At 42.4% G+C, this 12,048-nt stretch overlaps 1 protein-coding gene across 1 annotated transcript in view; it reads right to left on the minus strand.

Annotated features, from left to right (window-relative positions):
• Window positions 1–1,253: 1,253 nt before the first annotated feature.
• Window positions 1,254–12,048, minus strand: part of cntn3b (contactin 3b) — a gene marked incomplete at both ends in the record, with an annotated part of 71,374 nt that continues 60,579 nt past the window's right edge. The window contains 7 exons of the mRNA XM_080495259.1: window positions 1,254–1,345; window positions 1,907–2,072; window positions 2,576–2,688; window positions 5,579–5,765; window positions 6,996–7,105; window positions 7,623–7,857; window positions 10,960–11,030. Coding sequence (XP_080351385.1) covers window positions 1,254–1,345; window positions 1,907–2,072; window positions 2,576–2,688; window positions 5,579–5,765; window positions 6,996–7,105; window positions 7,623–7,857; window positions 10,960–11,030 — 974 coding nt within the window. The remainder of the gene's footprint in view (window positions 1,346–1,906; window positions 2,073–2,575; window positions 2,689–5,578; window positions 5,766–6,995; window positions 7,106–7,622; window positions 7,858–10,959; window positions 11,031–12,048) is intronic.

The following is a 12,048-nucleotide window of genomic DNA, read 5'->3' on the forward strand; positions in this document are numbered from 1 at the left end:
GCCATAAATACAAGGACTCAAAAAAAAAAAAAAAAAAAAAGATTCTGCCATATATCTCAATCCGTTGTGGCTTTCCTAAAGCTTCCAACCCTTTTTTTTTTTTGTCTCAGGTGCTCCAGCGTCGCAATGAAAATTTAATCAACATACCATTTCCAATAATGGGTTTTCTCTACATTCTAGCTACTTTTTTTCAAAAAAGGGAAACAACAGAGACTGCCTCTTCCCCCCAAGGTAGATGAAGAGAAGGGAAAGAAAAAAAAAAAGATTGGACTGAAGGCACTGTTATCTCATAGTCTGTTGTGCGCCGGGCCGGCTGGTCACATGGGGTGTAGACGGTATACATGTTCCGCGATATGAGGAGCATATCCAGAACGCAGGTCGTCTAAATGTAGAGGAGGAACGGTACACATGGGATACGCTTGACATAGTAACACCGCATGTCTCTTTTCTCCCTCCACAATCCAGGCCTTTCCGCTAGACTGAGAGTGCGGCGTGATAGGCATTTATTATTTAGAGGAGCATGAGACAGAGAGCAAAATGGTAAGATCTATCAGGGTATTGTAGGGACAGGGGAGGAGGGGCTCAGAAACAGACCTGGGGTTGTGGGGATAAATGAGTTTCAGGCACAGTTATATTCAATTTGCGATGCATCTTTGATATATTTCACAAACCTTTAAGCCTGAAGTGGATGGAGTTTTTTTGTTTTTTGGCAAAAGCTACTCAGAAAAAAAAACACCAAGTATGGTATTATCAATAGCAATGTATAGAATAGTTTTTGCCTTGATGATAACATAAATTCCTTTTGGGGAAATGTACATAGGGGCTAAAAAGAAGTAAGCAGCCTCAGTCACCTACTTTGGTATTGACTGTATATGAGAAGTGTGGGGGGGGGGGGGGGGGGGGGGGGATTTTAAGGCATTAGTATCGCTATAGATACTAAGATGATGAATCGCGTAGAGATCAGAATTTCTAAGCATAGGGGGAGGGTGGCACTTATGACGCTGGAAGAAATACCAAAAAGATATCATGCACGCAAACCGTCTCATCACTATCTGATGTCCTTTTCAAATAAAAAAAAAATTGGCGCGTGGTCCCTTTAAGAGTTCGGTCCTTTCCTAGACTTTCCCCTGTCTTGCCACTGAAAGCCCGGGCCATGTGCCAGTCCAGTGGAGGGTTAATGTGGGACAGGCTGACTGAAGGGGGGTGTAGAGGAGAGGAGAGAGGGAGTGCGCTTCGTGGGCTGTGATTGGACATCACCAGACAGAGGAGAGTAGCGCACTGATGAGGATGGCCGAGTGGCACAACAGACTGAGACGGCCCGCTCCGGAGCCCCGCGCTCCCATGCCTGTAAAAACCACAGAAAAAAACAGCTCATGAAGAACTCAGAAATATCCTGCTTTCCATCAAAAGAAGGAAAACCTGCAGTTTGCCGCACTATCTTCCTTTAAATTTCGCCATCCATCAAAAGCCAAGGGAATTTCCCCCCCCCCCCTTCTTTTCCCCCCACATCTATATTATTGTGGCTTTCAACAGGAGAGGCTACTTAAGTATCGCAAGAAGATAAAGTTAGAATCACATCAAAGCAACCCGAGCCACTTCGCCATTTTGCACAGCGAGGGGATGGGAGCACAGAAACTGCTTTATATGCTGCGGCGCTGTGCAGCCAGTCAACAAGGAATAATAACCCCAATGGCAGAGATGGATGACACCGCGCACGCATTTCTAAAAAGGTCGCATTTCTCGCACTCGAAATAAGTCTATTACACATGGTCGGAAAGGGATGCAATGAAGCCAAATGAAATGTTCTCTCTGAATTATTGAATCCTCACTTAAGCTTTATCAGTGGCCAAAGAGAGAAACATTAAAAAACAGAGCGACAAAAAAATAGAAGGAACAACAAACTCACTCAATTTGTGGATGTGGATGGGTTCGCTGCCCTCGCCTTCGCCGCCCTCGCTCACGACTTTGATCTGAATGAGATAGTTGTCGTTGGCTGCCAAGCTGAGCTCGGCGGTAGTTTTGGTGGTGGGGATCGTCTGGATGTCGTTGTAGCGGTGCCTCTTCAACAGTACCTGAGGCGGGGTAGAAGAAGGGCGAGACAGAAAACCAATTTTAAAATCATCATCTACTCATATAACGAGCTCCGCTGACACAGCTGTGAAATACTTTGGAAAGTTCATTAACCTCTTAAAGACCATCTATTATTTTGGGTTGATTTTCTGTGATTACACATAGCTAAATGCCTGAAACGACAATCCATCTTGGTCGTCTGTCCTTATGAATGTCTGTGTACTGTCATTGTTATTGTTTATAATGTGTGTAGTTTCATGACAAAAACAAACATTCCAGTGAAAACATTGTTTTCAGCGTTTCTGCCGTTTATGTGTAAACGGATATCATTTTCAAAATGTTGCTGTGTAAACACAAAACGTTTTCAAAGCAAAAATGCAAAACATTTTTGCATTTCCTTGAAATGTCTGTGTGAAACCCTTCTCGTAGGAGAAAATGATTATGGCCTCTCATGAGTTCATTGTGAAGATAAACAAGTTTGCAGTTGCAGGGAACCGGTACCTACCAAATATCCTGTAACCTTTGACTCCGTCTCCATGGCGACTACAGGGTCCCAGTGCAGCGTGAGTGTGGAGCCAATCATTGTCCATTGTATGTTGAGTGGAGCTCGATCTGGAGCTGGAAAAGAAAATCAGATCAATAAGCCGGATATGTTGCTGACAATTTTCTGTGGTTGTTTCTTTGAAATACTTGCATGCCCAGGGAACAATTTGCATCCCCGGATTAGGAAGAAGATTCACTTGCTAAACAAATGAAAATGCGGTTTCACCAGAACACTAAGCCACAGTGAATACTATGCAGGCTTTCAAGTTCAACACACTGCATCTTAGTAACCTGCAGCAAATAGACAAAACTCTCCCGAGTGTTTCGCAAGGATGACTGGACTTAAGATTTTTAAGAAGTTGTACCTCAGTTTCAGCAATTCTGGTGAGGACTGAGCTGATAAATAGGAAAGAGAGTGGAAGCGTCTTCAGGACTTCAACAAAGTTTGCTTTGGCAAAAGAATTACATGTAACATGATTGAGCTGACTGAAAACCTCACAGCATGTTATGTATGCTGCCAAAAAACAGGATAGTGAGAGACCACTGTGTGCCTACGTTTTCAATTTGAATTAGCTACAGAGAAACTGCTTATTGTATACAACAGAATGCCTGTCTTTTCATTCATATACGGATCAAGAACATTCGCATAAAGCTTGGTCATCACATGATAACGTAACCGATGTCCCCAGTCACATGCATTGACTACCAATTTGTGCTTCGATATGTGAGTTCCATAATCCGATGATGATATCGCCACGAAAGACTGGCAACGACCATCATTTGGAGAGAAATAGCTACTTTTATAAAGCTGTACTCTTAATTCTCCTCTTACATACACCAAATCGGCAAAAAATGACATTGAGTTGTCCAACAAGCCAAGAAATAGCATTGCCATAAAACTATTGTGACACATCACCGTAATCAGTCTTATAAACTGTTGGACTGGCCTGTGTTATTATGATAACCTAACCTTAACTTTACCTAATTTTTGATAGCTAAACCAAGTCTACTCAAGCAATGAATTGACACAACAGTCAAAAGCCGTACAGTGTAGAACAGGGAGTCAAACCCATTTTACTTCAGCCGCCACATGAAGCAAAACTCAAGTGGGCTGGCCCAGTAAATAATGATGCTATAATTTATAAATAACAAGAACTCTAAATCTGTCTTTATTTTAGTCCAACATAGTATTAATAATTCATTAAGAAGTTCACATTGAATGAACTATCTTTTTACAACACATGACAAATCCTACAAAAGCAGCAGTATGAATCCACAGCTATGTTCTCGTTGGGCCTGGAGCCAAAATCAACTCAGTCAACAAAGTCAATGAGAGTTAGCCCAGAGGTGTCAAATGTAAGGTCTGTGCAATAATGCCAGTAATATGACTCACATATGACCAATTTCTTCAGTAAGGAATATTCTAATGCGTTACTATTTCCAAACCAGTAATTAGGTTAAAGTGACTTCTCCAAGTCACTGTGCGTTACTATTGCAGCGTCCAGCAGGACATTGGAAAGGAACTTGAGTTTGTAAAGCCGCTTTATTACTGAACACAACCACCATAGACACACTGGACTGCTCTTCATTCCTTCTCCTCCAACCAGACGCTTGCACGCACGTGCACATGCACACACACACACACACACAGTCAGTCAGCTCAGGCCCGCACACTTGACCCACCGCCTTCTCCACTCTTAGCCAATCACAGGCCAACTCACTCTAACGGCGCATTCAAGTGACACAAAGGAATAGGAACCAGCAGAACATCGTCATTAAATCATTCCAACTATAGCACAACTGCAGAGTTGTTTCACTATTTTTTGGTAATTTTAGATAGTAATAAAAACATGTTTTGACAGGAAGCACGTCGCATATACTCTGCGCCAAAACAAACATAAACGGGAAAGATGGAAAAACCAACCAGTGGACCAGAGAGCAAATCAAAGTGAAAGACATCACAGTGTGCATCAAACAACAGAAGTGGAAATGGGCAGGCCACATAGCGAGAATGACTCACAACCGATGGACAAAACGGACTGCAGAATGGGAACTAAGTAACTGGCCTCCCCAGTTACTTAGTCCCTCCGACAGCTCAAGACAGAAAAAAAACATGGAAACATTTGGAGAAGGCCTCCATCCAGCAGTGGACTAGCTAAAGGCTGTTAATGATGATGACAACAAACAAAAACATGAAAATGTAAAAGTTATTATGGTACTTTTAGTAGCACAGGGTAACCTGTTGTTGCCTGTATGAGAGTCAAGGTGTAAGATCATAGTTGTGTAGTTGATCGTCTCATGAAAGCAATTGAACCTGCTTGGAGATTTGATTCTCAAGATCTTGTGAGGATTTTGTTATCCTGAGTTCTATGCCAGGTCACATGAAGGTGATGAAACCTTTCAGATGGAAGGTGCGGTATATATAAATGTTTTAAAGCAATTCACTTTTTTCAATAATTAGGCTGGCATTGAATGTTGTGACCACTGTATCAGTTGGATTCTTAAATTTGACTTTTAATGCTTTCGTTCAACTTTCTAATTATTGCCAGCAGTTTTGTTTTTTTTTGTTTTTTTTTACTGTTTCCTTTTTCCTGTTTTCATTCAAAGACTTGATCTTTGGCTAGAAATTATTAATCTTTATTCAAGCTACACTTGACAAAATGTATGTCTTTAATACGGCTTCTCTTCTTGCTGTGCTCGAGAGGGCCAAGAATCATTGCTCCGTCTTTCAAGGGCACCTCAAGACCGCTCAGATTCACTGCAGGTGTAACGCAGTTGGCACCGGGCCTCCTTGTGTGAGGATGGAAATCTCTCTTGTCAGACTGATTTTCATAAGCACTGGCAACAAAGCCTGTGAAGCACTACGCCTATCAGGGCAAAGACAGGGCCGCGTCATGCGACGGGGTTTCGTGAATGAGTTTCCATTTGGAAAAAGCGCTGAATGGCCCTCCGGGGACGGACTCACGTGGTTTCTTTGTGGTGTTGTTGATGGGTGCTGACTGCGGCCCGGGGCCAGCCGTGTTGAAGGCGGCCACAGAGAGGTAGTACACTGTGTTCGCTTTCAGCCCCGTGATGTTCACCAGCGTGTAGTTTCCAGTTAGGCGCACTTTGCCAACAGTGTCAGGCTTGGTGTCGTCTTCCCAGTATACGACCTGGCGGCAGAGGGAAAGACGGGAGGGAAAGGAAACGTTACAGGCTTGAGCAGCCACTTTCTGATAACGTGTCATTGAAATTCATATTCCTCCATGAAATCTGAAATGCTGCTTGTACTACAGAATTATAGGGAAGGGGAGATGCTGGATTATACATTTTTCACCAGTATAGTCTCAATTAATGATGCACATCCTCACAGCTGCAAATAATCATGTAAACAGGGCATCTGCAGGTCATACAAATACAGAGCACGGGCAAGAACAATCCATCTCAAGTACTGCAATTATTAAAAATGAAGAGGGTATGGAGAAATCTTTCCAATTTTTCAAAAAAGCGTTATTTGTACTGACAAATCACAGCTTTCTACAGCAAAGCGAGATTCCCCTGCTCTTCCAGACACGATGCAGATCCTACCTTCCCCGAGGCCATTAGCCAACTTCTACAAGTGCCGGAGACGTGATGTTTGCAGAAGAAAACTGATTCTCGTCTGAGCTTTTCTTTGCATTATCTTTAATATTCATGCTTCTGGTACTAACTGACAAATTAGTTAAATCAATAGGTAGATAAATTCAAACATGGACGCAGCCGTCTGGGAGATCTGTGGTTTGTAGTGGATTGTATTTCCAATTTATTATCAATTAAAGCTTTTGTGTGGTTAGAGCTGGGATTCAATGGATGGCAACACAATCTTTTGACTGTGAAAATCCCTGACAGTTTGTGTGTGAGACCACAGCTTCGTTTCCATACTGCTGGTCGATTGAGATTCAGCGGCCTGGATCCACTTCAGGACCTGCATTTGGAGAAAGGACAATGTGGCCAGTGCTATGGCAACTGCACAGCTTTGTGCTGAAGGGCCAGAGGTGACAGATATTGAAAGAGCACCAAGGAGGAGGCGCTGTGGTGCTGGAGGTGGGCTAAAAAAAAACAGCAAAGTCCACTCTGCATTCTTGAAAAAGATGAGGGACTCTCTTTTGTTCTCCTGTGGGGGTTTCTCCGTCACCGCAATTGAAGGCCCTTTTCCGTGATATTATTATTATCGCTCTGGACAAAACCTCTGCGGAGATACACGAGACGATACAGTGAAATATTATACGTCAAAGATGGAGGGAAACTAATTTAAAGGACAACAGAAGGATGGTTATCCTCTGATAAACAAGCCGTGGGGAAAAGCTCAATTATCATCTTTTTTTTTTTGGGGGGGGGGGGGGTGACTTTGCAGTGAGTCATACCTCATATCCAAGTACTCTTTCAGGGATGGAAGGGATAGCTTCCCAGATCACTTCAATTTGTGCTGCAGACACACTTCGAGCCCTAACCCTCTTAGGAGCCACGCTGGGGACTGCAGAATAGAGCAGAGATGCAGTGAGAATCCACCAAACACACACACACACACACACACACACACACACACACACACACACACACACACACACACACACACACACACACACACACACACACACACACACACACACACACACACACACACACACACACACACACTAATAGCAATGAGAGTTAAAGCACAGAATAGACCTGTAGTTTCACTGAAAAGCTATTTCCCCCGCTCTCTTTTAATGGGATCTGTGACTGACATCAGGGAAGACTATCTGCCCGGCAAATTCAATTAACAGGATACCTCCCTGACAGCGCAGCGTGGTAAGTGTCTGCTAGGATTTCCTGTAATCTACCAGCACGATAACTAATATCCAGTTGACATTCCCAGCTTGAGAGGAGTGGGAAATAACAGCACGAGAAAAAAAAAAGAAAAAAAAAAAAAAACTCGTTTCATGATTACTGTTCAAGGTCAGAGTTATAAAGAGGGAGATTAGAGCGTATTTAACTGTGAAGTCTACCTTCTTCCGCCGAGTACACTATGCCGATAGAGCTGAAGGGCCCCTCTCCGCGGTTGTTGTAGGCCCCCACTTTGACGTCAAAGGGCGAGAATGGCGGGATGGTGTCGTTGCGGAAAGAGTAGCGTGCCACGCCCGGCGTGGAAATGACCGCCCGTGTCCATGTGACCGTGCCCACGGGTCGAAAGGCGATGATGTAGCCGAAGCCCTCTCCATTCTGCAGTTCCTCGGCCACGGGCTGGGAGCAAAACACAAAACTATAGTGATATTAAAAGGCATACAGACAAAGAAACAGACAGGCCCGCCTCTGCACTGCAGTGTGACTTGTGATTACTGTGCAGTGAGTGATATTTTTGAGGTGAGAGAGCAGAGGTGTGACACGAGAGTCCAATCTGCTCCACGAGAGGAATTTGGCCAGCTGTGAGAAATTATGACTGCATCCTATTTATTTAATCACAAGGGGCGCACTCCAGTCTGCATTATGTGGTGAATCAGTTCAAGTGATCAGGATTACGACAGAGATGTTGAAATGTGTCAACGTGAAAGATAATTTCTTTTGACACCTCTGTGATATAGATAACATTTCTTTATATCAGAAAGATTTGCAACTTAAGGCCTGATCTAATAGGGTTATTAAAACAGGTGCAAATTGTAGAATCTGTCTAATAACTAGACGCACTAAGGAACGTGTCTGAATGTATAGAATAACTCACATTCAGTACATTTAGAGCAACTGTCCTCATTAATATGGAACATCAAAGATGCATGTCATAAAATACTGTGAGCACTTTATGCTGACAGATTAAGCACAAAGATTCAGCAAAAAATCTGCTACTGTTATTGTGGTGAGGGTCAATTTTCTCAGCTTATTCTACAAGACTTTTCTTTAGACTTTTCCTGGGTCTTCTACTCCTTGGGTTTCCCATTCTTTCTGAATCGCTCCTATTGCAAATTTTTCTCATGTAAGCATGCATACAAAAACGCTAATTTCACTACTCCTGTTTGCACGAGAGTTTAAAGCCATGCTGAGGCAGGGCTGTTAAACATATTTTAGTTGAGGGGCCACATACAGCCCGGTTTCATTGTGAGTGTGCTGAATCAGTAAAATAGTGCTATAATAAACTTTGAATTTAAACTCAACAATCTTTGCGCAGAGTATATGTGAAGAACATTTCCGCAAAACCAAACGATTACTACCCCAAATTACTGCAATCTCAACATGAAGCCAATTTTAAAGAAACCTTCTGGTGCAAAATATAGTGAGCTGTTCAAATGAGTTCTCCTTTAGCCATTGCATTATAGGAGTTTTTACAAACTTACCCCAACAGCATGACTTTGAGGCTCGTTTGATCGCAACAAGGTCGATGTATTTGATGGCACCAACACTCACTCTCAGTAGTCCGTTGTGTCCACTCATCTTCAGAGCATTGTTTAAAAAAAAATCTATGTTTTCTTTTATAGTTTTACCATTTTGTTGGTGGTTTGGAGCAAGATTGGAGCAGCTTGTGGGTCAGTTTTGGCCCATGAGCCTTATGTTTGACATCTCTGTGGTAAACACATGAAAACCCAAAGTGTAATCTATTTACATGAGTATGAAATTGTGTCCACTCTATGAGTGATATTAATAAATAATGCCCTATATGTTTTAATGGATACTAATTAAAAAATGGGATGCATACATTTTAAGATCAATTATACTACAAAATTATATTTATGGCTTTAATGGGATACTAAGTACCTTTAAGCTACTAATTGAGTATGTTTAAAAAGTGATCAGAATTACATACATTTTACTATCTGCATTTCAAAACTCACTGGATTTCTTCAAAAGATCACTCACATACTAGTGTGCGTCATTGTTCTACCATCTAATGAATTTCATGGAAACAAAACCTATATACATAAATGTATAATTATTCATAGTTACTCCACCAGTTGTATGTGCAAAGCAAAATTTCCCCCTCGTGATATTTTCTCTACTATTTTTTATGGTTGAAAATATTAATCATGTACACTGAATGGTAGAAAAAGATTCATTACTAAAGCAAAGCGATAACACAACATAACAGCAGCACCTATCTCAATGTTTAGCGTGTCTTTATGATCATATAGTATTTGATTCTCATCAATTTATTGTTAAAACTTTGAAAGAAACAAGACGAAATTGGTAAGTTAGCCAATATAGCACCTGTTGGTCAACATTGTCTTCTTTTCCAGCCAAATCATTGTTCTTTTAGTGTGTGTTACTGTGAGCGTCACCAGCCCTCCTGTGTACCAGACTGTCAAATTTGATCAGGAGAAGCCTCCGACTGTAAGAATGTAGCACTACACCAAAGTGAATACAATTGGGAAGAGGCAAGGGACAGGCAGGGCAAGAGAAATTGAAGAGACTATAAGAACAGGCAGTGTTACTAGAGTAGAGCATAGTCCAAGCTGCTGTATTGACTCCAACACAGCTTTTACCAAAGGTTGGAGGGAGCATATTGGAGATGTAGGGGTGCTATTGATAAAAAGTGGTCCAGTAGAGGAAAGGAGTCGAAATACAGCGAGCATCAGCAAAGTTAGTTTGCACCTCACCAGCATCTGGCAAAAGATGTTTATTCATTTATTATGGATCATCCGTTGACAATATTCCAAAAACTTATATCACGGAAAATCAAGAACACAAGCTTGCTGTGTGCTGTGCACATGCTCCAACTCGCTGTTGGGTGAGTGTATCAGTCATACGCTAGTCATGTTTAGCATGTAGCATCCCTGGTGTGTGAACCCCGAAACCCTTTAGCATGTAGCTAAAGCATGTCACACTGCTCGGCGTGAAATCCTGGATCCATTGAGCAGTTACACTGATGGATAACTCTGCTCGTCCAATTGGCTGAGTTGATTAAGTTGCTGCAAACTACTGTTCACTTTCACTTGACATTTTGATTGTGATCATTTATTGTCATTTTCGATCATATCAAAGAATCTCCAAACCGCTAACCACTTGTGCTTTCTTGTCCACCTGCTGCTGACATTGCTGGTGTTTTCACCAGTACTCAGACCCAATACCCAATTTCAGTGCATCCCGACTCCTCAGTGTCCTCTTTGCTTTCCACGCTTCCCTCTTTATCTTTTTACTCTAAGTAATTGGGACGAAACTGAAAAACTCCACAGAGGAAGTTCTCTCCATCTGTAGCTACTTTTTAAGTTGCAGGGAGAAATGGCACTCCAGAGGCTGAGCCAGATGAGAGGTGTCTCCCTCTAATGTGGGTCATAAAATTGCTCCCATTCAATTCTGCACAATTAAGCAAAACCATTACTCGGCGATGGAGAGAACAGTAAAATGTGACAGATGACTTACCTCCCATGTTATCACTAATTCAGACTTTGTGCCGCCTCCACCTCCAACATCAGTGGGAGCCGTATCGGGAACTGAGGGGTAAAGCCCAGAGGGGAGTAATTAGAACACAGTTTACAAAGCTCAAACGAAAGCCTCCACTGTGCCCGTCGCCTTATGACAAGGCCGCCTGCTGCAGACACCGCCTCCTCTTCCACACCCCCTGCAAATCCCTCACTCCACGCAAACACAAACATTTCAAGAGAATTACAGATATTGCCAAAATGCCACCATGCATATGTGGCAAGCCAAGACGTGTAATATTGTGCAAATGACATTTGACTCGGCCCACTCCGTGTCTATTCCCAAACGGCCGCTTGTGCACCGCGGCATGCCGGCAAAAATGACAGTGTAGGTGGAGGGAGCACTCAAGCGTGTCTTTATAGTATCCTTTGGTAAGTGGAGCCTGGCTTTAGTGAGTGGTGCTGATGTCTGATGTCCGTGAGTGTTTGGTCGGTCGGGGTTGAATGGTGAGATCACACTTTTCTGCCATACGATTATTGTCAAGGCTCGCTCACTTTTCTCTTATTATTTCAATTTATTAAAGAGGATCTATGATGCTTTCCTGTGATTTTTTTTGCCGTTGCCTTGTTTACCATAAAGCACATGAGGACGTCATTGCAAACGTCATTACATTGTGAGGTGAACCACATGTTTAGACTTTCTGAGCTGAAAGCCTGGCTCAAACCAGATTTTCCAGAGACGATGTTAGCCCAGCAAATATTTCCTTATATGGTCACCTATAGCAATGGCTCTTTTTTTCATGAGGAACACAAATGTTTACTATTGTTAACATAGGTAACAATTGTGTGAACAATTCTTCACAACACGCTGCATGTGAATTAATACTGAATGAATTTGCAATGATGAGTTACTTTTCTCTGAGGATAAACTCTTTGGGTTTACACAGCATCTCATGGTGTTTGGTGGACTGGCGCTGCTTCAGCTTGCACAGTGTCAAACTTTCAGGGTTTTTTTTAAGACACAAATGATGCATTCAGCTCTAATGTTGCCCATTCTTCAATAAAGACAATATTCTACGTAACTCTCTCA

The sequence above is a fragment of the Blennius ocellaris genome (genome assembly GCF_963422515.1).
Source record: "Blennius ocellaris genome assembly, chromosome: 4".
NCBI lineage: Eukaryota > Metazoa > Chordata > Actinopteri > Blenniiformes > Blenniidae > Blennius > Blennius ocellaris.